The 27,599-nt window shown below is 40.8% G+C and overlaps 1 protein-coding gene and 1 pseudogene across 9 annotated transcripts in view; both read right to left on the bottom strand.

The window, feature by feature from the left end:
• MAGI2 (membrane associated guanylate kinase, WW and PDZ domain containing 2) overlaps nt 1-27,599 on the bottom strand; it is a 1,174,807-nt gene that overhangs the window by 133,416 nt on the left and 1,013,792 nt on the right. For 6 of the 9 annotated variants that reach the window (XM_059712711.1, XM_059712712.1, XM_059712718.1 and 3 more), the window contains 4 exons: nt 22,534-22,575; nt 15,787-15,878; nt 7,679-7,871; nt 830-1,078 (listed from right to left, as the gene is read on the bottom strand). In XM_059712711.1, the coding sequence (XP_059568694.1) occupies nt 830-1,078; nt 7,679-7,871; nt 15,787-15,878; nt 22,534-22,575 (576 nt within the window). The remainder of the gene's footprint in view (nt 1-829; nt 1,079-7,678; nt 7,872-15,786; nt 15,879-22,533; nt 22,576-27,599) is intronic. The other 3 variants (XM_059712714.1, XM_059712716.1, XM_059712720.1) reach the window with 1 other exon arrangement.
• Nucleotides 22,127-22,331, bottom strand: LOC132211641 (U2 spliceosomal RNA; annotated as a pseudogene).

The following is a 27,599-nucleotide window of genomic DNA, read 5'->3' as shown; positions in this document are numbered from 1 at the left end:
TGGCTCCCAATGTCTTTGTGCTTCCACTCCTTTTTTTTTTTATAATATGTTTTTATTTATTTAAGGGAGAGAGGAGGAAAGAGAAACATTGATGAGAAAGAACTAGCAATCAACTGCCTCCTGCACACCCCGTACTGGGGATCAAGCCTGCAACCCAGGCATGTGCCCTGACCTGGAATCCAATTGCAACCTCGTGGTGCATGGGGTGATACCCAACCAACTGAGCCACAGCGGCCAGGGCATGTACTCCCACTGTTGCTCCCTTCCCACAATTTCATTTTCCACAAGCAGCTGGGCTCATCTTTAAAAAAACGTAAGTCAGATTTCTGTCCATTGATTAAAACCCTCCAGTGGCCCCAATGATTTAGACCACAATCCAGACTTCTGCCCATGGGCGTAGGAAGCCTCGCGCCCTGGCTCCTGCCCCCTCCCTGTCCACCCTGCCACAGCCACCGGGCTTCTGTGAGCTCCGTCCCCCTTCAGGGCTTCTGCTTAAACTGCTCTCCCTGATCCTCTGCCAACCTGGTTTCATCCTATCGCACAGGCGCACCCTCCCCTCACACCAACACTCCCACTTCATTCTGTGTTATTTTCTTTCCAGTTCAAAATGAGGGAGGAGCTTTTATGGGAGTGTTGGATTGTCCTGAGCCAAAGGTCAGCAACATCTGGCTAATCAGTGTTCAGGATGCCTTCTGTGTGCCCACAGCCTGCGCCTTCCAGGCGCCCTGGTATGCCTCCCCCAGGCCCCCCACCTGCTTGTCAGCATCCCCACCACCAGAACAAAAGGAAACAGATCTCTCCTTCAAAAGCAGGCGAAGCAGCCACTTACTTATAGTGGATCCGGACTCAGGCCTGTTCAGGGAGCTGATGATGACGAAGCCAAAGCCTTCGTTCTCTTTCCGGTGAATGACCACGTCGCTGGTCTGCAGGCTGTGGGAAGCGAAGCCTTCCGGGGGAGAGGCGCTGCCACTGGGGGCAGCGTGGTTGCTGTTGGTGTAGGTGGCATAGTCACTTCGTGGAGAGCTGTGGTGGGTTGATACGGAGCCTGGACTCCTCCCGTTCTCTGGGCAGGGCTCCCCTGCAACAAGGGAGAATGCAGGCGCTTGGTTATTTAACAAGGTCTCGGTGAGTGCCTCCTGTGTACCAGGCACGGTTCTAGATACCAGCATTGTGACCAGACTGGTTGACTGGCTTCTATTCCCCCCAGAATTGCAGAGCCCAAACCTCTCAACTTTCCTAAGTGCTGCTCCCTGTTTGCATTTTCCCCTTGTTAAGACTGCAGCCACGCAGGACAATGTCTAGTTAGAGACAGCGGGCTTCTTAGTTGCATAATAATAATTGATCACAGAAGATCATAAAACAAGCGGACAGGCTCTTCAATGGTACTGTGAACACGAATTACTTAAAGAGCTTGTGAGAACTATCTTTAGAGTCCACACACGGCAAGTTTTTTCAGTAGATCTAGGGAAGACTGGGCACAGGAGTCTGCCTGCAGGTTCAAGGTCAGACTTCGAGAACTGCTGCTGTAGGAGTCTTGGAAGTGGGGTTAACAGCCCAGGGGGTGTCTTTGTAAAGTGACCTATCATCATTTTACCAAGGAGCCATGGTTTTATTTAATTTTGTGATATTCTGTTAGCCTAGATGTGTTCACTTCCTGCAGATAGGAAATATCCTTCTTAAAGTAGGTTGCTTACTCCGGGATCTGACAATGTTACCAGGCTAAGGAGCAATGAATTTTGAATCATTAAGGGAAGTGCTGGAGGCCTGGCTCACTTACATTCTGTATTGTTAAAAAATAGACTCGATTATCAATCAGATAAACCAAATCACTACTTTCACGCGAAAGCAAGCAAGCATATTCACAGAGAGAAGTGATAGACAGTTGGCAGCCAAGAGAAGCTAGTTTTTAAAATGAAAGTTGATCTGTCATCTAGAAAGAATTTTGTCATTTTAATTTAATACCTAGGTAATGGTATCTTGATTAAAAGAGCTGACATGGCACCTAGAATACTGTAATTAGAAATAAAGCTGTTTCATCTCCATCTTACAATTTAATTAGTGTACTCAAAAGACGTTATGGAACAGAGGAATATGGAAAAGAGTCACAATTAATGTGTTTTTTTTTGGGGGGGGGCGGTTGCTAGATATGGTCTCCTATTTAGAAGTCTGGAAAGTGTCTTGTTAAAAATAATTGGCAAAAGCTCCAATGAAAGCTCTTAACTTTACAAGCTGCAATTCCATTCTGAAATGGAAAAATTAGGGAGAAAGAACAGACTGTAAGAAAGGTTCTGTGGAATACTATGCTGCTGTAAAAAGGAAGGAATTCTTACCATTTGCAACAGCATGGATGGAACTGGAGAGCATTATGCTAAGTGAAATAAGCCAGTCAATGAAGGAAAAATACCACATGATCTCACTCATTTATAGATAATAAAGAACATTATAAACTGATGAACAAAAATAGGTGCAGAGGCAGAGAAGCATCAAATAGACTGTCAAACTACAGCGGGAACGTTGGGAGGGTTGGGGGGGAGGTGAGAGATCAACCAAAGGACTTGTATGCATGCATATAAGCATAACCAATGGACGCAAGACACTGGGGGTGGGGGAGTGGGGAGGCCATGTGATGGGGGGGAGTGGTGGCTGGGGGAAGGTCAATGAGGGAAAAAAAGGAGACATATGTACTACTACTTGTAATATTTTAAGCAATAAAATATAAAAAAGAAAGGTTCTGTTACACAGATACCTTAAGGAAAAGAAGCTGCATTCATTCATACACCCAGATTAAAAATGGCCTTATGAAAAAGCATTTACTTCTTATTTGTAATTACTGAATAAAATCTAGGCTGTTGCTTATTATCATTTGATAAATTTGATTTTGGGGTAAGATTCAATTAATCAGGCTTTAATAGAAGGAAACAAATGGATGCTTTTCATCTGTAAGAAATGTAATGAAGTCATAAAAGAACAAAATGTCAATGTCAAAGCCTTTCCCTCTTTTCTATCAAATTAAAACTGCCTGTAAAATGTACCCTCTCTGCTAGAAAACATCATCCAAAGGCACACAGTTATTGTCTTGGTGAAGCACGCGTCCTTTATCAGTCCTTCTGCGCGTTGGAAATAAAGTGATTAGCGATAGTCAGGAAGAAGAAAAACAAACAAATTATTATGCTGCAACATTAAATTGAAAATCTCCCCGAGTTATTGGACCAAATCAGTAACTAAATGTCATAGGCAGTGACAAGAGAGATCTCATTTTCTGGCTGTCATAGTTTAGGGGGTTGAGATCTTGGTTGTCAGTAAAGCAGCAACAAAGAAAAATTATCTGCCTTTGCAATGAATGGCTGGGAGTGGCTATGCCTCAGGTGTTAGGGAGAGAAAGGAAATCAGGGACTAAGTCAACGTGAGTGGTGAGTGGCTCCTGGGGAATTACATTAACAGGATACTTTTCTGTTGCTGTTGGACTTCCCTGTCAACGTCTAGAACCAAGTTCTTCACCTTTAACCACATGAACACATTTAAAGCCAGGGAGTTAAGACTTCCAATGATTGATTTTGAGGGATAGAGTTGACTCGACATCATTTTTTTCCTACTCAGCTGGCTCTATGTCCAAATGAGACTCTTCTCTCCAACAGCCCTTCCTGGTGTAAGGCATGGGCATCACTGTTTTAGAATATAATGCAGTAAAATGTCACAGAGTGACTGAATGCCATGTGCATTTTTTCAATTCACTAACTTCCTGACTCATCTTCTTGTCTCACATACAATGAATGTACAGAATTCAGTCACTTAGTACCTACGTAAGTCAGATAATCAATTTTTGCTTCTGTTCTGTCCCAACCAGTTATACTGGAGATCATCATTGGCTGACTGGGAGAGGGTCTCCATTGGGGAAGGCCCTCCAGGTGAGATGTTTTGACTAGAACAGTTGGTTCCTGGCTAGCAGACCCATTTATTCCAGGCCTATAATTATTAGAGTTAATTGTCAATGTTGTAAAATAGGCAGATTTTACAGAAATCTGGATTTCCAGTTTCTCTTGAAATACTTGGTAGTGATTACTAGAGCTGGGGTATATGGTTTGCAAGTCATCACAGTCCCAACTATTCCCCAATGTCTCTTGCAAATTTCTGAACCCATAGAGTGAGGGGTATGCAGGGCCAGAAGGACTCGTTCAGCTGGAGGCGTTGTTTCTCTTCTAGATCACACCGTGGGTACCAGGACTCCAGGACCCTGTCACCAAACAGACCTTGCCTGCTTCCGGGGTATACTGGGCCTTTTTTTAGGACTGTCCCCCAGAGGATGACAGCACCGCAGACAACAAGTCTTATGTTGGAGCATGGCCAAGGCAGTGGGGTTTGTATGTGGACAGAGCATGGATGTGGGGGTTGGAGTGTCCACATGCATGTGCACCTTCAGGGGCCTGATGGGGAAGGGCAGCCACAGGCTGTGGCCGTGCTGTCAGGAGCCGGCCTATCTGCAAGCACTTGTGTTGGTGCACTCCTGGTTTACACTCACCGAGGCAGACAGCTTATTCAAATGGGTGACATGCTGGTAGATAAAGAATAAGAAAATGTATTTTGAATTGACAAAAAAGTGTAGTAACTATGACCAGGGAATCCACCGGCTCCCTAAACACTGGCTAAACCTCCCACCCCGCTGTCAGGAAAACCTTCCCTTTCTCGGCATTAGGACAGGAATTGGACGGTCCCGTAGATGTTGGAGAAGATACTGGTAGCTTTAAGGCGGACTCTAACATGTTTTGATTAAGTCATAAAACGTTCACATCAGTTCTAGATTTACACTTTAGGAAATTCCTCAGAGACACCCTTCTCTCAGACAAATAGCGTGGATTCAAAATAATGTGTCATTAGGGTAAACATCTCAAACTGAGCTACTACAGATATAAATGTTTATCCTTTGAGTGGAATAATTAAAGGGACTCTTCTACTATCCTTGGGAAAAAAACAACTATCAGATCTGATGGCATAAGTAAGACATCTCTCAAAACCCGTTTAAGGCGCAAGATCTGTGCTAAAATTATCCGGTAAAGAAAACTGGATACATTGCTGTATATTTCCTTCCTTTACTCCACATTTTCTCATTTTTGAGGATCTAGCTTACCATTGCCTAATTGAAAATATTGCCTTTATATGTGCCCCCTTTTCTGTATTTTAATTGTACGCCTTTTTATATTTCAATATTTGGAGCAGGTTTTTGTGTTATTTTAGTTTTTGCCCAGTGTAACTCACCATCTGTATCTTTCATAATGGATGTGTTTTGTCTTGAGCATCAACTAGGAAGCCAGTGCCCAATGTCTTCTGAGGTGGGCAAGACAGTTGTGCAGCCACAGCAAGGCTACGCTGAAGGGTATAACCTGTCTGACCTCCCTTCCTCCCAGCTTCTTCTCTATAATGTTGCTCCTTTGTGCAAAGAGGTGGCAACACTGCCCCTCTTCTTGCTCATCTTCTGTCTCTTCACAGCTGATTGCTTACTTTCCTTCAGCTTTCAATCATCTCATCATATGCCAGGCTTGTACCTCCCACTGCCTTTGCTTAGGAAAGCGAAATCATAATGATAACAACAACCCTTGAAAAGGCATCTCCACTGTCATTTGTAGTTGTCCCTTCTCACTGTTAAAGAAATGCCACTATGAGGAAATGCTGTCTTCCTATGTCTTTTATAAAAATCTATTTCCAGGCATTTATTTTACTATCAAAGTATCCTTTGCTGAACTTAATCATTTTCAATACTGATGAAGCTTTCAAGGAAGAGTGGGCTGAATTAACTTGGAAGCTCTCCTGGTGAGAATGAGCAGTCTGCAGCAGAACTTCAAAAATTAAATGCACTTGAAATGCACTTCAAAGCCTAAATGAGTAAAATTGGTAAGAACTGCAGCAAAGAGCATCTTTACGGAAGTCACATGATCCACAAATTGCAAGAATACGTTTTTGCAGCGTTTGGCATACACTCCAATAGCTTGGGTTGATTAGAGCAAAATTTAATTTGCAATAATCAGCTGGTGGCAAGAGGAGCATGAAATTATGTTGGTGCACTGGTTTTGCACGTTGCAATGTATTTCCTTGTAAACCAGGTATCTTTTTAATTTATCTTTGGGCTACAGAACATATAGCACAGCAAACTTTTTATTGAAAATCGCTCTGTGGGGAGAGAGACAGTTAAATATTAACCAAGAAAACACTGTCTTCCTTCTGGCATCTTGCCCAAGAATGAGGATAATTCAAGGTGTTTTACTTCTTTGGGTCAAGTGGTATGGCAGGAATTCCTGCAGATGAATGACACTTCTTAGCAAAGTCTCTGTGTGAGATATATAGCAGTCTCTACTGGTGAGGGCTGACAGTTCTTCTGACTTGCCCTTTCAAATGATTACCCTTGCTCCAAGTCTAGTTTCTAGAAGACGCGGATAGAAAAGGATTTTTTGTTTGACTAATAAACTTTAGCCTCTTGAATCATGCACAGCCTGTGATTAGCCAGTGGCCCTTTTTAAATTCAAATATGGTATAATAATAACACCTATGAAAGACTCCTTCTCCTTATGTTTGGAATGACATTTGCTAAAGGTTCGTTTAACGTCTTTGCATTCACCGGGGATGGAGATGGTGAGAGAGTGAAGAAGGGACTGAAAGTGGTATGAAAAATAAGTCCTAGCCAGGGAGGTGAGTCTGCATCATCGCTGACTCTGTGGACTACTGGGCAGGCTGCTGTGCCTCTGGTCTCCGTCTTCTCATCTGTCACCTGAGGGAGCTGCTGTTGCTAAGGGCCCTCCTAAGTGTAGCATTCATCATTCTGTACAAGGAACAGTCAGGGGGCCGAGCAGAAAGCCAGCAGGTCACGGTGGCAGGGGGTGATAAGATAATATTGGTGCTGCGGTTCCTGTGATCTCCGGGGCCAAGCACAGGTGGTGTGGGGATACTCCCAACGCTAGTGCATGCTCGGGTTACAAGAAATAGCGTGATACTTGTAACAGACGTATTCCTTAAAATATAAATATCTTTTGTGGAGCTGAGATGGTGAAGAGAGAAACTGAATCACATTATGGCTCCGAGGACTGACTTTTGAAAATATCTTTGGTGGATTCTATTCTGAAGTTGGGAAAATGGAGGTAAAGGGAATAATTACTTCTAATTTATTTGTTTCATAAGTTTGGAGTTATATGAATTGTGTTTGCTCAAAGTGACATACAGCTATATTTATGTAAATCAGGGTAATAATTTTATTGTTACTTTTTATCAGGCTCTACAATGGAAGCTAATTTTCCATCCTTGTTGCCTTATTATGTTATCAAAATGCTGTGGTTTTTGGTTTGTAAACACAATGAGGAACATTTTCAAAAGCCCTATTTTTCACTGCTATAATGTTCTTATAACTAGTGTTACCAAAGAGCAAAGAGCATACACATCTTGAATTAGCTCCAGGCTTTGCTAGGAAATTTTGATGACTGCATTGAAAATGTAGGCCTCAAAGATTGCTTGGCATGGTACCAATGGGGTGAAAATCTGCACTTTCAAAATCAGTTACATTTAGAATATCTAGGTTGCTTTTTCCTCTCATATAATATAGACACGGATTTAAAATTTTGTTTCAAACATCTTTAGCATGTCTCACAAAAACATCTCACCACCTCACCTCCAACTCTTGCTGCTGCCTTGCGTTACATACCTCCACATAGCACCTTTCTTCTCACAGTGAGGTTGACCTGCCCGTTCCGGGCCGCGTGGTGCATAAGGTCGATGACATAGCGGTGGGTCTTGCCAGCCACTGGGATCCCATCGACATAGACGAGCTCATCTCCAGGGTGTAGGCGGCCATCTCTGTCGGCTGAGCCCATGGCAATGACGGCTCCAATCAAAATCTAAAGAAGCAGTGAGAAGAACAGGGCACGTATGTTTCAAACTTTTTATATACATGTAAGTATATAAAAACTTGGTGGGAGATTTTATTTCCACATTTTTTTTTAAAATATATTTTATTGATTTTTTACAGAGAGGAAGGGAGAGAGATAGAGAGTTAGAAACATCGATGAGAGAGAAACATCGATCAGCTGCCTCCTGCACATCTCCTACTGGGGATGTGCCCGCAACCCAGGTACATGCCCTTGACCGGAATCGAACCTGGGACCTTTCAGCCCGCAGGTCGAGGACGCTCTATCCACTGAGCCAAACCGGTTTTGGCTTATTTCCACATTTTATCCCTTGCTCTAAACCTGATCATGTACTTGAAAAAGGAGAGGCTAAAGGGGCGCCCTTCCAACTCTTCCAGGTTGCAACCTCCTTCTAGAGAAATAAAATAAAATATATATATATATGAAAAAAACTCTGATAAAGGTTCAAAGTATGTTTTGTTTGTTTGTTTGACTTTGAAAAGCGGAAGGTAAATAAAATGAAGCAAAACTCATAGCTGGCTTTTCCTAGCTAGTTGACTTAAAAAAAATCTCAGTCAAATCTTCTCCAGATTTCGCTTCCTTCCTTTAATGCTTCCCTCGAGCACCATCCTCGGCACAAAGGACGTTCTAGCCCTGCCTGTCCTCTAAAAAGCTCTGCTGCTTAGGTGGCTACCATGCCAGGAAATGAGGAGGTACATCTGGGAATGTGCATTTTAGTGTAATTTCCTGAACCAGGGAAGGCGATGAAAGGCATAAAGTGAGGGTTCCCACTTCCCATTAGAAACATTCAACTTAGTGCCCATTCGTAAGGCTTTTATCTTTCACAGAGGAAAGATAACAGTACTTAGAATTTTAATTTTGCTGTTTAGCCTATAAACAATTTTTCTAACTCATGAACAAAAGACACCCTTTTTCTTTTGCCAAGTGGCTTAGCCACACAGCATCTAAAGGCAGTAGTTACCATTAGCCTGATAATGTTACAGAGCCTATATTCTAGGTTTCATTTTAAATCTTTATTAAATGGCCCCTTGCTCACAGATTGATTTCTTTCAGGTGCAAGAATTTCTTTCAAATCCCAGATCTGTGGATTCCAGCTAATTGGCAGAGTTGCTGCATTGTGACCTGCAGGCTTCATGGCCTGGGGCTGGCAGCATATCCATTCCTTCTGCTTGGACCCACTGCTCAGTGTGGCCTGGCAACATGGCAACCAGATCTTGATGCCCAGGATTCTCAGGTATATGCAAAATTATAGTCTGAAGAGTTTTCTTTTTCCTTCGGTCCACAGAGGAATGAAAATTCCCCATCACTGTCACTCCTTTTCATGTATTCCTGGAGGGTGAAGTGAGGAGTAGATTTACTTCTATGTTGAATAGTAGTGCTCCGATGAGCGGTTCATTAGTGATCTCACAGGAAAGGCCTCACATGCCGACCTTAGGTTGGCTGTGCAGGGTGGTTTTGTGTCCGCTTGCTTCTGACATTCTCCATTTTCCCTTATTGTCATGCCAACCTGAATTGATGAGTTTCTTTTTGAAGGTGTTCCAATCTATTCTTCAAAAGTCTCAACCCACTAAGGAGCTTTTCAAAGATTTGCTAAGTGCTTTGTGCAAAACCAGTTAAAATGAATGTTTATGTTTCTCCACTGCCCCGTGAAAAGCTGCACTTACCCGGGTTACCCAAAGAAAATGCTTCACCTCCAGATTTCCTGTATGCCACAGGGGAGGGTTTATAGGTGGTTATGGAAAATACATGGCCTGTGAACTTCCCGGCTGGGTAATTATCAACTTTAAGCTATAGTTTTGATTCTAACTGATCAAAGCGAATCAGGAAACAGGTTACAACGGAGGGAGCCACAGCTGCAACTGGGCCCTCTACAAAGGTTGTAAAAAGAAATTTCACATTGGAAAATTCCTATTTACTGCTAAAGGAAAACAGCAAAGATATACAGATACCCTTGAAGTTATCTTCTGTGCTCTTAGCTTCACATCATCTTTTACCAGGAAAATCCCAGTCAAGCTGCTTTTCTGCGGTATTGCAATGGTATGAGGTACTCTCCTTTCTAATTAATTCATTAATCCGGCAAATCTTCATTGAGCCCAAGGACACTTTTGGGTGCCAGGAATCCAGCAGTGAACAATACACAAAAGTCCTGCCCGACAGAGCTTCCATTCTAGTGGTAGGACAATAATAAATATAATAAATGTGTGGCTATGTTACATTTAGCAGGCATGTATTATGGGAAAATACAGCAAGGTCAGGTGGTGGAAGCGTGTCCGCCACATGGCTGAGGTGGTGCTGGAGTTGATTAGAGTAGGCCTCAGTGAGAAGTGGACATTTGAGCAAAGACTGAAATTCAGTCACATTTTAAAAAAATGTGAAACTTGAATCTTCCACCTTTAGTTTGTTGGATCAAATATGATTATATATACTTCTAAATAAACTATGTCCAATTAATACTTCAATTGAATATCTAAATAAACTGTATGTATTCAATATAATATTTCAATATGTAATATTGTATAATTATTCTATGTATACATATTACTATAGAATTGCATTATATAATCCATCCTCTATCTTGTTTCAAAAAGAGTTTGCCAGCACCATTAAACAAACTATAATCGAGCTGAGCCTGGGGAACCGGAGAAGGCATCAGAGCTGCTTGTCCTGGGACATGTGTATTAGTTACGTTCGCTCATTCCGCCAGGAACCTCCACCTTTGCTGGGAACAAGCTGGCCCATGTGTGCACTGTCACTTCTGGCTGTTAGGCGGCTTTGCTCTTAGCCTTTGGCCCTTTGCACCTTCATGCATTTTATTTCACTGTGGACACAGAGCCAGCTCTATGTGTCCCTCTATTCAGGGAAAAATCCACAGTGCTCTCTCTTTATTTTCAATATACTTTATTTTGAATATGTTTCGTTTCTTTCCTGTCTGCCACTGTAACTGCAGGTAACTGCAGGGACTAGATAATCTGTGATGCCTTTCTGCACTGTAATTCATATTAGCTTCCCAATGTACATACTATGTTCATTTAAGCTCTTGAAAACATGCCTCAGGGTCCCTGATCCCTTGTCAGTAGTTCTCAAAGTCTGGGGTGTATGTGAATCACCCGGTGAGTTTGTTAAAACAGACTTCTGGGCCTCCCCTTGAGAGTCTGATTCTGCAGGCCTGGCGTGGAACCCGAGACTCTGCATGTCTAACAAGCTCCCAGGGGTTGCTGGACGCTTCTGGTCTGTTATCACACTTTGAGTAACAACATTCTGAGTATTCCCACTTGGTCCAATGGCCACAGGCTCTGTGGTCTCACGGTCATGTTCCAAGTCTGCTGAAGGGCTCTCCCTCTGGTGCCTCGCCTCCACTTCCTGCCTGGCCACACTGGTCACTTTCCAGGTCTGCTGAGGGATGCCCCCTGAGTGCATGGTCTGGGCTCCCTGACCCATCAGGCTACATTTTCCTTCCGGGCTTGCTGACCGAGCCTTCCCAGCCAACACTGGCCTTGCTCCTTCTGGCCTCACCGTATTCTTCAGCCTCTGCAGACCCCTAGTCCCACTCATTCGCTCTCTCAGTGCTCCTGGAGGAGTTCTTTACCCTGCCTCTATTGCTTCGGGTCTGAAGGAAGAGCTTTTATGGCAAAACAGACCAAGAAAGATCCCCCCCCCCACCCCCATACACACACACATTGAAAGAACAACTCACCCATGGCCTTATCTTTCCAATTGCCTTCTCTAAAAAACAAAAGAATTATAAACAAGTCTACAACTCCGATTTGTTTTACAGGTTGTGAGGACATGGAACAAAGCAGAATGTTTGATATGAAATAATAGCAATTCACATTCAAGTGCCTGCTACCCCAGTAAGTCAGGGGCAAAAATGAACACAAAAAAGAAAACAAAAACAAATAACAAAGAAACGAAATGAAAGCCACCTTTGCAGGCCTTTTAATTCTTTCCTGCCCTACCCCATGCTAGTCCAATCCCAGCGGATCTGATCTGCAACAATCATAGCCCAGGACGACTTGTTCTCTCCCCCTCCCCCCCACAAATGTGCCCCCGACTCCTGTACCAAGGAGGGTGCCTGTCATGACCTCGCTCTTTCGTTAACAGTTCTCCTCCACCCAGGCCTTTCTCTGCTGCAGTGTTCCCCGAGTCCCTCCATCTTGATGCCTTTCCATCTCTTTTCAGCTCACAGGTGGAAACCTCAGTTTTGTTCCTTTCTGGCACTTTTTCATTCCTTTCTCTTTCTATTGTTATTTAACTGTGAAAAGCATTTCCTCTCGCAGGAAAAATGCCCATATGCTTTGTCTGAGCTGGAGTCCCGCTGCGCAGTATTTGCCATAAGCGGTGTTGTCGTGTTTAATGTGCACCCTGAGATGTCAATACCACTGCGTATATATGGAGGCCGAAACCCATTTGAGGTAATTTAGGAGACCTCCTGTGGCTGGGGACCAAGTCACCTCCCGTGCCTCTCCCTTGTAGCCTGCCAGCAATTAAATGAGGCAAGCGCATTTTGTGTGCGGATTATCTTTGGACTTAAAATGGAGGAAGGCAGGAAGGAAGGGCTCATGTGAGACCTTTACTGGAGACTCGCTCTTCCTCCTATGGTCTTTCTGAGGTGCAGTACTCTGGTCTTCAAGACATTCCTTTCGGGCTTTGCTGGCTTGAGGGGGATTTAGGCTTCGACTTTATGGCTGGGCTGTCAGAATTGCAGCTTGTAGCCTGAGTGTGTCTTAAATCATTTGAATGAAAGAATAAGCCAGAATAAACCTAGATAAACACAACAAGGATAACCAGCAAATCCATGTAATCGGAGGAGGCTTATCGTAAATACTAGATGCCTGCCCACTAAAGGTAGAAGGTGTCCTGAGGCTGGGTGGTGACCATGGCTGCATTCACACACCTGAGCTTCCGTTAGAGCAATATGTGCTCCATTTGGGTATCTATTGAATCTGTGCTGGGCAAAGTTCAGCCAGAACTCTCCCTTCCTGAGCTAGCTGAGACCAGGCCTTTCCTGTGACTGGCATGTAAGCCCCACTGCCTGTGGGGAGGGGGAGACCAGTGAAGACAGTATTTCCTGAATGTGGTGCTAGTTTATCCCCAAAGCAGACTATGAGGCTATGGGGAGGACCAGCACTGTAAGAACTGTGCATTGGAAACACTGCATTGAAGTAAGCATCACAGGGAGAATGGGAACGTTCTTGTTTTTCCCTTACATTTATGTGACAACTTAATCTTTCATTTGTATTTATATGGAAGAGAAGGAACACAATAATATTTTCAGTGGTAGGGCCAATTAAAACCATAATCTGGCCCTGGTTGAAGAGTCCTTTGGTGCAAAGTATTCACCTTTCAAATTTTTTTTTTCCTATCTAATCTTCTGGGAAGGGAGTTTCAGAGATAATAAACAAAATAAATAACACAGGCATTACGGAGTTTTGGGATCTGTGGCCATGCTTAGCCTAAAACGGTCCACTGCTTAGCTCCAGCCAGTTGTCATGGAGAAAGGCAAGCTCAATGTTGCCAGATGTATTTTTCAAGAGAGGGTAGAAATTTGAATTTTTAAATGTGTGAGATTAGTTGATGCATAGCAATTTAAAAGCGCTGGCAGAGCTAAACAAAGCATGCTGTCGGGCCACCAGGACACATCCCTACTTCTAAGGATTAGGTTATTTTAATTCTACATAGCCTGCTGGATTAGAAGCCTCAAAATATGTATACTCCAGATCGTATTTATTCTGACAAGCTCAGGCGACAGTTTCGGTTTGGCGAAGAGGACTCTCTTAAATTCCAATTAATATTCACTTATTGTGCTAGGCTTTCTGCTAGGTTTGGGAGACACAAACACCATCAAAACACAGGCCTGCCTCCAAGGAGCTCACAGATTGGTAAGGGGAAGTGTGTCCGTCAGTGCGCCCTGGAACAAACAGGGAACTCATCTTTCTGGTGGTGACCCCTTAAGTTGTTAAGTTTGAGGCATTATGTTAGTTTAAGTGCAATGGATTCTATATGGATTTAACCTTAAATGCTCGACAAAAGTCTCAACTATCACACAGTCTCCCACAAAATGCTATCAAAATCACCTTAGTTTTAGTTTGGACATAGTTTTGTTTCCTTCATTTGGTATTTTCATGTTCTGCATATGGCTGCGAAATAAAGAATTTGGCCTCAGTCCAAAGAGAGGTCTGGCCTTTCCTGAAAGGTACCCCTATACCCTTGGACCAGGAGTATCTTAGTTTCCATGGTGAGCCATTTGAGCCATACCTGAGAGTTTAGGCTAATGAAGAGGCTCATGGTGGGCACCTGATATAGGTTATGCTAAAGAGATGACTCAGGGTGGAGCCAGCCATCCCAACAGTCTTAGGGTGGGAACGGACGATGCCAGAACAACCAGCCATGTAATTAGAGAGTTGGGTCTTTGAGCCACGTGATAGCAGCCTGACATTCTAAAAGGTTGAGCGAAACCACCTAGGCAATGATTCCAACAATCATGCGCACATAATAAAACCCCAAACTCTGGACACAAAAACTTGGGTGAGCATCCCTGGTTGGCAATCCTGAGTGGATGGATGCTGGGATGGTAACACGATCCCGAGGAAGATGGAAGCTTCACATTTAGAACCCTCCAAACTTGGTCCTATGTTCCTCTTCTTTTGGATGATTCTAATTTGTTCCCATTCACTGTAATAAAACTGTAATCCTAAGTATAGCACTTTCCTGAGTTCTGTGAGTTGTTCTAGTGAATTATTGAATCTGGAGAAGGCTGTGGGGACCCTCAAATTTGTAGCTGGTGTCTGAACTGAAGGTATTATCGTAGAGATTCTTCCCTCAACTTTGCAGTTTAGAGAACTGAGATCTCAACCTGGAGTTTGGCTAACTGGGTAATGTCACATTTTTCATTTATGGGGCACTAAAGGGTAATAAAATAAAAGATGAAGTCCTGCTTTAAAGGAAGTTAAAATCCCACTAATTAAACTAAATGGGAAGCCTATGAACAGTTAGAGAGCAATCAGAAGCTAAGTCAGAAAGGAATCCTGGAGAGGCCAAGAGGTTAAATGTTTAGTATATGAAGGAACTGGATACTATTTTCAATTCTATAGATCGACTAAGACGAGTTATAGGACAGCCTGGTGCCTGCCAGAGGGGCAGGGATGGAAGGAGACTAGACTTTGTGTGGTGAGCACACAAGGCAACAGACAGATGGTCATTATCGAATTGCACGCCTGAAACTTATATGATGTTATTAACCAATTTCACCCCAATAAGTTTGACAAAAGAGAAAGATGGGTTATAGGGAGGAATGATTTCTCCAGAGCCTCTCCAAATTCCCAATATTGTGCCAACTGAAGCTGACTTTGTGAACATCTCATGGTAATCTCTTAATTCGAATCGGGTTGAACTTCTGCAGCATTGAGCTTGCTCTTGCTTCTGTTTATCACGGTGCTTTCTCTCCCGTGTGGTTTTGATTGAAAACACACATAATTCTGTTGTTCCAAGTCATCTCTTCACACGTATCTTCTGTCATATTGCATGTGTGTTTACCTGTGAGCTGCTGCCCAGAGAGACCAGTGGTTGTTCCAATACAATTAAGTAATTGAAATATTCAAGAAAAATTTAAACTATTCTAAGAAAGAGTAATGTCCCTTTCTTAATATAATGTGCATTGACGGTGTGTAGGCATGGAAACACTGGCATATTCTGAGAACTTAAATACCAAAAAAACTCCCTAAACCTCAATGTTTTTATGTGCATCTTAAAAAATTTCCTTTCAGATGTCATTCACAGTGATAGTTCCTCTGATTCACACACACACACACACACACACACACACACACACACACACACACACACACAATATAGCCCAAAGAGCGGACATAAAGAAGATTCAACTTACAGGCTGTCCAGGCTCATCTCCTCCAAGAATTCTGAAGCCAAATCCAGACTCCATCCTACGAAGATGAACATCCAGCTCCTTATAATCTGGACCTGGCATAAAGGAGATCCCATGAGTACTGAATCCTGCCTCATCCCCATCCCCCGACGGACTGAACACACCAATGATAAAGTAATTTTGTGGCTATGATTAATGCATGGAGAATAAAAAAAGTATGGAACCGAAAAGTGGGTATTCCAAAATTAGTCAGTCTGAATTAACAGTGACCAGCCAAGGCAGAAAGAGCACACAACTTTTCTGGGTGGAAAAAAAAAATGATGCCTCTATCATTCTTTATTTTTCTGAGAGCATTCAGATTATCCTTAAGAAGATTGGCTGTCACTTTGAGCATGTTTACTCTGACTAGAATGATTATTTTAGAAATATGAGAGAACAGATGGCAACATCTTGGAACTACCTAATAAAGTTTACCTAGTAATTGACTAATATTTGTTTATATTTGTTGATGCATTCAGTTTAGTGTGTGTGTGTGGGGGGGGGCGGGGGGAGGAGAGCAGAGAATGGGTTATAAAATAATGCCTAGCAAAAGTCATTTCTTTTAAAATTGTAGCAGTTAGAAAATATAGAATTTAAACTTTTCTGTATTGAGGTTTGAGTAAAGTTTTTATTTTCTGACTAACTCCTTCAGGTTTTTTAAAATTCAGGGGTAGAAATTCACCTAGTTCTAAGTGGACTCTTAACCTTCAAACATTTTGACATGTGGAAGCCATTAGTAGATTCACTATTGACTTCATTAGTGTTTTCAGAGTAAACTACAAGAGGATACTTTTGTGCAGTTAGCTGAAAGAATAGAAATATACTGAAAAATAAGCTGGGAAACTCTGTTGAATGTCATTTTTTTTCCAACTCTATAATAAATAAACTAAAACTACAAGAAATCTTTTGACTATTTAAATATAATTTATGCTTTTCCCCATCCCCTCGACTTTTGAACATTCCTCAGGGTTCAAACCTTCCTCACGACCGAGTTGTACGTACATACTGTCACGGTCACTGTTAGGATGTCAGTGGATGAGCAGCAACTTTGGGAATACTTCATGCCATCCTTGGCTTAAGAAGTATTTAGTGATCTCTGGCCTTAATAGTTTAAAGGAGATATCAGAACTGATAGAAGCAAATATTAAGTTAAACTCTCCTCGCTTAAACAGGATGGTTTTGGAAATTGGGGTGAGATTTCAGAGAATCCTTTTGGGATAGGAAGCTATGTCTGGACCACTCAGGAGTCATAGTTGAGAGACAAGACTTAACCACTAAGAAAAAACTCAAGGAAGACTAACCAATTGGATCTCCACATCCATGAGTCATCCCTTATGAATTGTATAATCATTCATATTTTAAAGATGAGATAACTTAAGAGAATTTAATTCCTATTAAATAGTTAATTAGAGCTGGGTGATAAAAGGTAAAAAAACAAACAAACTTTGCCCTACACTATACAATTCACAATTGACTTTTGAACTCAGTTTATCCTGGGATCTATAATATCACATATGAAGTCACATGTTGCAGTGTGTGCTAAGCTTTTGGGACTCTGGAGGCAGGTGGAGCAGCCCTGCACAATCACAGCAGAAACCTGTACGTCTCCCACGAGAGGAAGAAAGGCCAGAGGAGAAAGGAAGATGACAGATTATGTCAAATCCCTGTTCAAACCTCTAAAAGTTGGTTGTGATATGATTGCTCCCAGCAATCTCCTCTTTCAGTTACTTTTAGCTTAGAGGACTCTAGATTATGTATACATAAAAAATTCAAAGAGAGCATGACATATTTTTGGCACTTAAAATAGTAGAGCTAGAATGTATTTAACCAGAACATTCAATCTATTCTCATAAATATTCTCATTTTTGCATCGCTGGTGAGTATGGTAAGTGGGAAATTGTTCCTCTAATAGCTTCAGCACTAATCTACATAGCATGAGGAACTGTAAGAGTATAAGAGGAGTTAATTGTGTGATTCATTTTATTTACTAAATAAAACTTTCCCCAAGCAAATGCGGAAATTATGACAATCCCAATAATGGAAGGGAGTTGTCTTATGTTAGAGAATGCTGTGATTCCCGGGGCACTGGAAAGCTTTTCCTAAATAAATGACTCTTTTTTTTTTTCCCAGTAGAAAAATGTAGATATTAGGTAGTTAATTTTATTTAACTCTGAAGAACAGATGTGAGTGGGGCGTCCATCCTCCTCCTATTTTTTGTGTGCACATTTTGGTGACATTAGCATCTTCTGATTGTTGCTCTTTCACTTTGATTTCAAACATATGGTGATATGTGTCAACCATGTCATCTCCACCCTCTGGTTTACCAAGCAGAAGAGGGCCAGCTCATGGCACATGAGCAAGCAGAGAGAGGACAAAAGAGACCCATTAGAAAAGCGTGCCAGCAGATGTGCTTTATTTTCTATTTCTTTGTTAATTTTGAACACAGACTCAGAGCCTGCAGGGCACGGAAACTTTAGAGAAATAGTCAACTGGAAAAAAAGTTTAAATGATAGATTGTGCCTTAAAGCTGTAGTATTTTTCTTTTTTAGGGAAAATAAGAACTTTTAGAAAGATAATTTTTCTTTGGTTTATCCCTCTACCCCCCAATTTGAGTCTGCCCTTAGAAAAATAACTACAATTACGTGCACAAGGCTGGGAGACATTACTCTTTGTCCTTCCTGCTTTGTTAGCTCTCTGGAGAGTTCATGATGTTTTTGATATTTTCCTTTAGTTGCTTTTCTGGCCTGATGTCATGTTTAAAATGATGTTATGCTTCATCTCTTCTGTTAATGTAAAAACTTAATGCAAAGAAATCCAAGGGCCAACTCTTCACTCCATTGGGACAGGATTTAACCACCACCACACCTCCCCTTGGTTGAATTGAAAACCATGCACCTAGAAGGTTGTTAGATGAAGGGGTCTGGCGGGCACCTAGTGGGACCTCAGTCACTTCGGATGTCATTCCACCATGCCCCCACCAACATCCTCTTTTTCTCATCTACTTTCTTATTTATTCCATTTCCATGCTCTTTTTTTACCTTTTTCCTCAGCTCTTTTTACAGAACTGTCAGGGATACTCTCAAGATGAGGCAGGGGTTGTGACGAAATGGACTAAGGAGAGGCAGAATACTCTTTGGACATTGGTGTGGAACGGCCAGGCATGGCCAGTGTTGTTCTGCCTTAGAAGCCAGGGCCAGGGTCCTCGCGCATTATGAAATAAAGCAGCTGAAGATACTCATCTGAGGTACCTGACCACCGTGGAAAACTATAGGAATGGAATTTACAAGTCCGGCTTTATCCTGAGCTCCCACTAATATTGAAAAAGCAAACACATTCAAAAGTAGCAAATGGTGGCCACATCCAGGTATCAGGACAACTTTCCTCATAATAAAGTAGAATTTCAAAGCTGATTATTTCCCACTAAGACTCCAGGAAGGTGTCAATGTTATATATACCTTGGTCTAGATGTTGAAAGATATGGCTTTGTGCACAATGTTAGGGAAAAGGATGGGTGACTAAACACAACTGATTAGTTTTATGAATGACTCAAGCTTCAAAATGCAAAGAACAGCATTTTTTATGGATTAATTTGGCACATGGGATGCTGCTGTAAACATGTCAATTAAATTTTGGTACTTGAATCCCCTTTCGTGTTTTAATTAAAGCATAAGTACCACGAGCTTATTATCAGTTTGGCACAGAGACTGAATTCATTCAATTTTTCCTTCTGGAAAGAACATTAATTTTTTGGCATTTCTTTGTGAAGAGGTCTAGGGAAGAAAGTACGAGGATGGAATCGGGAATCATAGGTGGTTATTAAGTTGTCTCTGGCTGCTGGGTTTCCAATGCGCTCCAAACGCAGAATGAGTTAAACAGGAATTAAATAGTTTCTGTTGCTCGAGTATAACATTACCAGATAAGTAGCTAACACATTTTTTTCTTAAAAGAATCCCTTCCCTTTGCTTTTCCCCTTTATACCTTTGGTAATGTGAATGTGGTGAGATATGTTTCCGCTGTAGTAGAAGGCATCTCCTACTCTAGTTAGTTCTCTCCCTCATCCTTCAAATAAACTCAGATGTCCCCATCCTAAATACCCGCTACTCACCTACCCACTTCTCTCTGGGAAGAGTAGTCCTTATTGGATTGTTCACTCCCTCATCTTCACTCTCTCATCTCTGACTTACTCCTGCCAGTCTGGTTTCTGCTCTTTTGGCATTACTGAACTGCTGTCTTTAAGGCCATTGATGATGTCCTAATGACCGAATTGACTGGCCATTTTCTCTTTCCTCATTCTGATTGATTTCTGTGCCTCATTTGATACACCCTTTAGAACCCCTGATTTCTTTTTAAAATTTTTATAAGAGTTTGAGTCAAACTGATGACATGCCAGGAAGCAAGATCTCAAATGCTTCCATCCTAATTTTTTTTTTTAAATTTCTAAACAAGGAAAATTCTCCTTCTGGAAATGATTTATACCCTTATTTTCTGTGATATTCCATGCCCTGGCTCTTCTGTCTTTGGATGGAGCTCTCCATTCAAAGGTCCTGGCTATGAATTCATTGTTTCTCACTAACATTCTTAGTGATGACAAAATGATCCTTGTCTATCTATAGTATTCTATTGTGTATAGCCTATAGAAGTTGCCAAATAAATGTTTCTTGAATTTAATTGTTTTAAGATACCAATCTAGCAGACCCCATAAACCAGAGTATTATTCTACTCTGAAGTTATCACTTAGCTTCAAAAATACATTATTTAGGAATTCCTATTACCAATTTTGCCTCTGTACTTAAGCATCTTATGCAGCTAAAGTTAACAAAATACCTCACAATTATGATAAATATGTCTGAGTCAAAAATCATGACATAGAATTGGATAAAGGACATTTTATAAATGTGAGCAGTACTCTAGGAGATTTGTTTATTTTGGATGCAGTCATAATTTTCCAGAATATTTTGATAACTTGTGTGGACATTAAACAAAATATTTGGATTGGTTATCTTCTTGAAAATCTGTCTTGCATATACTCAACTACACTATAATTCTCTTTTAAGTAACTTGTATCTTTTGAAATATAAAAATAGTATTTTGCACATACATCAAGGTAATCTAAACTATTAGGTGGCCCTTCCCTTCCTTCTTTTGTTTTTAAATAAAGTACTTTCAGAAGCTGAGATTTTTAAAGAAATGTGCCTGCTGTGGCTAGGGCACTGAGATTTAGAATCTCAAATTAAGTCCTGATTTCATTTTGCAACTGTAATTACTAGGTCTCATTTTCCCTCTAGGCATAAGATATTCTTAAAAATTATAAGGCTTTTCCCGTCAGCATATAAGAATAATCATGCTATAAAAATTTTCAGACCAAGATAAGCAAATATTTGAGGACATTATTTGAGGACAAAATGCTAAGCAGTATCGTCCATATTTTCTACATATCCAAAAAAATGACATGGAAACTTACAGAATGAAATGATCTCGAGCACATATATTCTCCAGGGGGGTGTTAGAACATGCTGAGATGGATAATGAGCTGTCATCATGGAAACACTCTAGAGATGTGTGCTGTGAGCCTACAGACCTGAAATAGTATTATTATTATAAAACGCTCTTTTCTGCAATTGTTTCAGTGTTCTGGCTTTCAATCCAGTGCTCTAATCAGCTGTTCAAAGCACTTCTTAGGAATAAAAAAATCTGAATCTTCCTTTTCTTTCTTCATTTCCACAATAACATTTTATTTTAGCCCAAACCAAATTGGGAAGTATTTTCAGAATGGTTAGGTCAAATTTATTTTTCCTTTTAAGTAAATTTATTATCACTAACAGCTCTTATACTTGAAATTATAATATTCTAATCTAACTTAAAAATGATTGAAATGTAGCATTTTATAATTGGAATGGTTAAAAAATTAAATTTATATAGATATTTAATTGATGTGAAAATAATTTCATTCTATTAGCAAAATTTTTAATAAGTCCTTTGAAAATGTCTAAATTTCAAATTTCTTTACATATTCTAGCTTCTTATTTATATGTATTTAGACTAGGGATGTCCAATATAAATAAAATGTAGTCAATATAAGTAATTAAAAAATTTCTAGTAGCCACATTTTAAAAAGCAAATCAAAACAGGTACAATAAAATGTAATAATATTTTTTAAACCTAATATACTCAAAATATTATTTAAGCCTTAATCAATATAAAATAATTGAAATATACATTTCTGTATTTTTTTTGTACTGTATTTGAAATCTGGTGTAGACTTGACACACATCTTACAGCATATTCAAACTCAGAGTAGACACATTTCAAGTGCCCAATAGCCACATGCGGCTAGAAGCTACGGCATGGATCTAGTCAGTCTGGTGGCCTTCCTTGTCACCTGCTTTTTAATCTTGCCTTTAACTAAAGCATTTTATGAAATAAATGAGTAAGTATGACTGTTTTCTTCTTTTTTAAACTGATAAGAACAGATACTACACTTGATCTTAGCCAAAAGGCCGAGAAGCGATTTTTCTTCTTTTTTATTTCATTGACAGTCATGTAGGCTCACCTTGATGAGACCTACTTTCTATCTTAAATACATGCTTTTGTAGGCGGATAAAATTAGCACAGTGATTACATACTAATTAACTGATACTACTCAGAAGAATGATTTGTTACACAAAATGGAAGACATCATTCACAGGACTGTGAGAACTGGAGGATACTTGCCAGAGGAATCCATTCGAAAACTGGTCCTTGGTGGCACTTGTTCTGGATGGGAAAAGGGGGAATTAAAATCGAAACTCATTTATGGCATTTTAAAATTCATCTTTACTTTCTTTTTGTTGATATTATGTCTCACCCCCAATTTGTGCTCATGTTTAATGATTATTTTTTCCTCTAAAATCTATGGGAATTAGTGGACAGATTTACTGTTTTATGTATATGAACATGTCTATAAATGTATTTATTTTACATGCATGTAAAATAGAAAAACCTGAATTCCTTTAGATCAAAATGGAAAAAAGACTACCATTTCCAAATACTAACCTTTGATTCTCATTTAAGAATGCTTATTTGAAAGTAAAGTCAACCCAGAATCCAAAATATATGCAACAAATACAGGTCTTTTAAAATCATGTTATGATATTGTGACATCAACTACATATTATAATTAAAAGTGGAAAATTCAATCAACGACTGTGATGATCTATGTATACTGGTCCAGATATATATATATTTTTTATTGCTTAAAGTATTACAAAGGGTATTACATATGTGTCCATTTTTTCCCCCCCGCCCTAGACAGTCCCCTAGCCTCCCCTATCCCCCAGTGTCTTATGTCCATTGGTTATGCTTATATGCATGCATACAAGTCCTTTAGTTGATCTCTTGGTCCAGATATTTTGATATTTACTCTGGATAGTTGAACTTATGTATCAGTAATTGAGTTAAATTGGTTTATTTTAGCAATAGAGATCGCTCATGGGAATTATGATGTCTATGCTACATCCTATACTAATAAAAGAGAAAAATGATAATTGGCGTACGACCGATACCTTTTTCATTGGCTAATCAGTGAGATATGCAAATTAACTGCCAACTAAGATGGCAGTTAACCACCAAAAAAGATGGCGGCTAATTTGCATATTGCAGGCAGGATGGTACAGAGCCATCAGAGAGCGGGTAGGGGGCGTGAGTGCCAGCGGTCGCCCGGGACCCGATCCGGCCGGCAAACCCAGACGCGAGCTGGCGGGGCGGCTGCGGCGGTTGCCTGGGACCCGATCACGCTGGGCCGGCGGGGTGGCTGCAGCGTCCGCCCGCACTCACGCCGCCAACCTGCGAGAGTGGGTTGGGGGTGTGAGTGCCAGTGGTCGCCCGGGACCCGATCCGGCCGGCAAACTGGGACGCGAGCCGGCGGGGCGGCTGCGGCGTCTGCCTGCACTCACGCCCTCAACCCGGGAGAGCGGGTTGGGGGCGTGAGTGCCGGTGGTCGCCTGGGACCCGATCACGCGGGCCGGCAGGGCGACTCGCCCCCAACCCGCTCTCCCGCCCAGCAGGGGACCCTCATTTCCCCCCATCACTGGTTCTGCCCCCAGCCCAGGCCTGACGCCTCTTACAGAGGCGTCAGGCCTGGGCTGGGGTCAACGCCTGAGGGCTCCCAGTATGTGAGAGGGGGCAGGCTGGGCTGAGGGACACTCCCCCCGCCAACCCACACCCAGTGCACGAATTTCGTGCACCGGGCCCCTAGTATAAATTCATGAACATGAGTATACAATATTAGAACAGACTTTGAAATATATACACACACATATGAAGCACTAATATTATGTCATTACATTTAAAAAATATTTAAAATAAGACCAAATTCTGATTACTTACTAATTAAATTTCGTTTGTTTCAAATAGAGTTCTACACTATTCAACAAAGAAATGGAAAGGGAAGCCTCTTGCGGGTGCTGATAGGGTTGGAGGCCTTACGTGTTTGACGTGTTCCCCGCTGGACCCTGCACAGCTAGTCTCAGGCAGGATGATCACACCTGCCAGGCAATATGTGTTTTCACAGCAAAGGCACATTAGTTGTCTAGTAGAATTGTTTTTTTTTTTTTTTTAAATCTCCATGTTTAATGTGACTGCTTAGGTCAGGATTATAAACTGAGAAATGTACTTTCATCAAAAGAGAGAGCAGTATCAGGAGACTGCTACCACTAAACACTTCCATTAGTTGTAAACCTGACATTTTATATTATCATAATCTCACTAGGACCTACTTGTCATCCAGCAATTACACTCAGTTTACTTCAGCCCTGATGGTCTCATATTTATTCATGAAAGTTCTTTCAGTTACATCGTCAACTTGTGCTACCAACAAAATGCTTTGACATCCTAAATAACTTTCAATCAAGGACTCATTTTAGAGTTTACTTCACACATTATTCCCCCTTCCATTGTCTTCTGTCTGATTCCAGGAGCATTAAGTTTTGAACACTGAATGAAATAAATTTATAAGCTACTGGATTGGATCTAGTTTTTAAAATACATGTGAAAAATGTGTCCCCAACCTAACTTTTATTTCACTATTTATTCCTTAACTCATATCATAGTAACTTTCTTTATTAAAAGGAACCTGTTAGAAAAATAAATATTACCATAGTTATTTGCAAAGCTACCTGAAAATAGTATCTTTGAAATTAGATTTCCAAATTAAAATCTACATATTAAAAATGGCAAAGACAGCTTAACTGAATTTACTGATCTTCTTTATCAATATATTATAACTATAAAATGATACATAATGTGATATATCAGAAACTCCAGCTGAAAGGCAAATTTGTTACACAGATCAAACCGTAATATAAATTATATTAAAGACCGCAATAATGATTTTCCCATGGGGCAAAGGTATATGAAATTAACCTTCATAGTACAGTTCAGGACATTTTAAATGATAATATTATTAATTTTTCCTCGTTTATTTATGATTCTCATGTTAAAGTCACTGGTAAAAGTGTCTTATCATTTGCAGGTCATCTTATTTAAATATTTCAATAGCATTCCAGAGGGCATTTGTGGGTGGTACTTTAAGGCCATTGGACAACAGCCATGTCCGGGCAGATGAGGCAGGCTTGATGTAGCAGTATTGGACCTGAGGATGTTCTCTAGGAAGGTCAGGTAGCCTTCTATAATCGCTCATTAGCTGCCGGTAGCTGTGGCATCCATAAATTTATCAAAATCTTTCCAAACCTATTGATATGTCCAGTGTGACCATATTAGGTATTTAATTATAAAGGCAAAGAAGACTGGAGACAGGTAGGCTCCAGCAGAAGGCTTGTACAGGATTTGGAGCTCCGGTGTGAACACTGTGCATCATGTGCCTCTACCTGGTGTCACGTGGCTGTCCCCATCAGTTTCCATTTAGTGTTTCCAGTGCTGTGCTGTGGGGGATAGTATTTTTATACTGCCTCCTCTTTCCAGGTGGTTCTGCTCTTAGCATGGGAGACAATGCTAACTACAACCCTTGCTCAGTAATGACAAAGAAAGAGCTGCAGAAAAATTGATGGTTTAGAAATTCAACCACCCATTTGCGATTAGCCATGAATTATATGAGCATTATAATATTGAAACATGAAAATTCCACAATGAACAATGAACCAGAAAAGAGCAGAATAAAAACCATAGATGTGAAAAGCACAATTGTCCATTTTTGATTGGCTGCAATTTATAATTTCATGTCAAGTATAGCACTAAAATACAGTTTGCTCCTCCATTATGCTCTTTAATGGCCTGCGGTTACTTTAGATTGCCACCTTTGGTGTGAGCCTTACCGCCTGTTATGGGGTAATGCTTCCTAATTTATGGAAAGAAAAAGTGATGGTGTGAGCTCCCTTTGAAGAAATTCCAGAGGCATTTCTATTTCAAAGAGGTCATACTCTAAGGCACATTATACCATATGGATCCCTGACGTTTTTATGATCTTACATCTGAATGATGTCTTACTGCAAAGGAGTATGGACATGTTGTACCTCATAAATTGTTTACTTATAATAACTAAGGTTCAATGTTCAGAGAAAAAGGTTTGTAAAATTTCAGTCATAACTCAAGTTGGGTTCATGCCAAGGTGTGGATCCGCGAGGGTAGAGTTTCAGGGAATAGGGATTGTCCTTTGCCTCTTTCTGTTTTCATCTGCTTGTCTGCTCCAGCTTCTGAGCCCACAGTGAGGAGGATGCCCAAGAAATGGCCTCATGAACTGAGGATGAGACAAACCTTGGGAATAAGCCTGGCTTAAAGAAAACGGAAGCAACAGGACAAGGCCCTCATTCCTAAATCCCCTTCATTAGCATGATCAAAACTTTATTTTGTAAGATTACAAAGTCATTTTCTTTGGGAAGTGCTCTGTATTCCCTTGCTTGGCAATAAAGAGAGGAGTCATGATATCCATCTACTGCAGTTATGTAGGTATAATTTTTCCTAGGGTCAGGAAGACAGACAAAATGAAGCCCGGTTGGACCTGTGATGATTGTGACGTTGAATCTGACTTATTCTCTGTGATAAGAATGAAAAGTCCACGACATAGTACTTGAATGCATGAAGCCCTGCTCCCTATTTCTTCTACTTAGTTTGCCATGCTCTGTATTTGTACACATGTACAATTTTCTGCATATGGGAGGAGTTGGCTGGGAGTTTGGCTACTAAGACAAGTCATCACGTAAGTCTTTTACTTCAAATTAGGGGTAAAACATGTATGGGCAAAAATTCAGTCCACCAAATAAGGTAACTTGAAAGAAATTATTTATCAGAGTAGGTATTAAAATTTTTATTCATGGTCTGTAAAAGTTAGATATATGCTTTTCTTGGACAGTAATGATGTCTATTTCTTTAATAGATGATGTGGTAGAAGGAAGCCATATAATTTATCATTCAAACCTAGTGAGTGAAAGGAGAGCTATTAGTAATTATGCCAGGACAACACAGGGCAGGACTGTTCTAAACAAACTGGCATGCATAGTCACTGTAGGTAGTCTCATGGGTGAGCAGGCCGTTATAAAATGTTTATCATATCAGAAACATGTGGTTGAAGCGATGACACAATCATAGAGAGAAAGAATGGCAGCAGGAGGAGAGCAGTGAGGGCTTCAAGGTTAGCCATGGTGTAAATAGCCCAACATTCGGAATGTTAGCACACAAACCAAGAAAATGCAAGCCCTTCCTCTTGTGATTGCAGAGAAAATTAAACTCCTTCTTTCATGAGATCCATGGGGAAAGGAGAGAGGAGGTAGAAGTATAAAATAGCATGG

The sequence above is a fragment of the Myotis daubentonii genome, chromosome 10, assembly GCF_963259705.1.
Source record: "Myotis daubentonii chromosome 10, mMyoDau2.1, whole genome shotgun sequence".
Taxonomy (NCBI): domain Eukaryota; kingdom Metazoa; phylum Chordata; class Mammalia; order Chiroptera; family Vespertilionidae; genus Myotis; species Myotis daubentonii.
The sequence above is the reverse complement of the archived record's forward strand: the minus strand, read 5'-3'. Positions and strand labels throughout refer to the sequence as shown.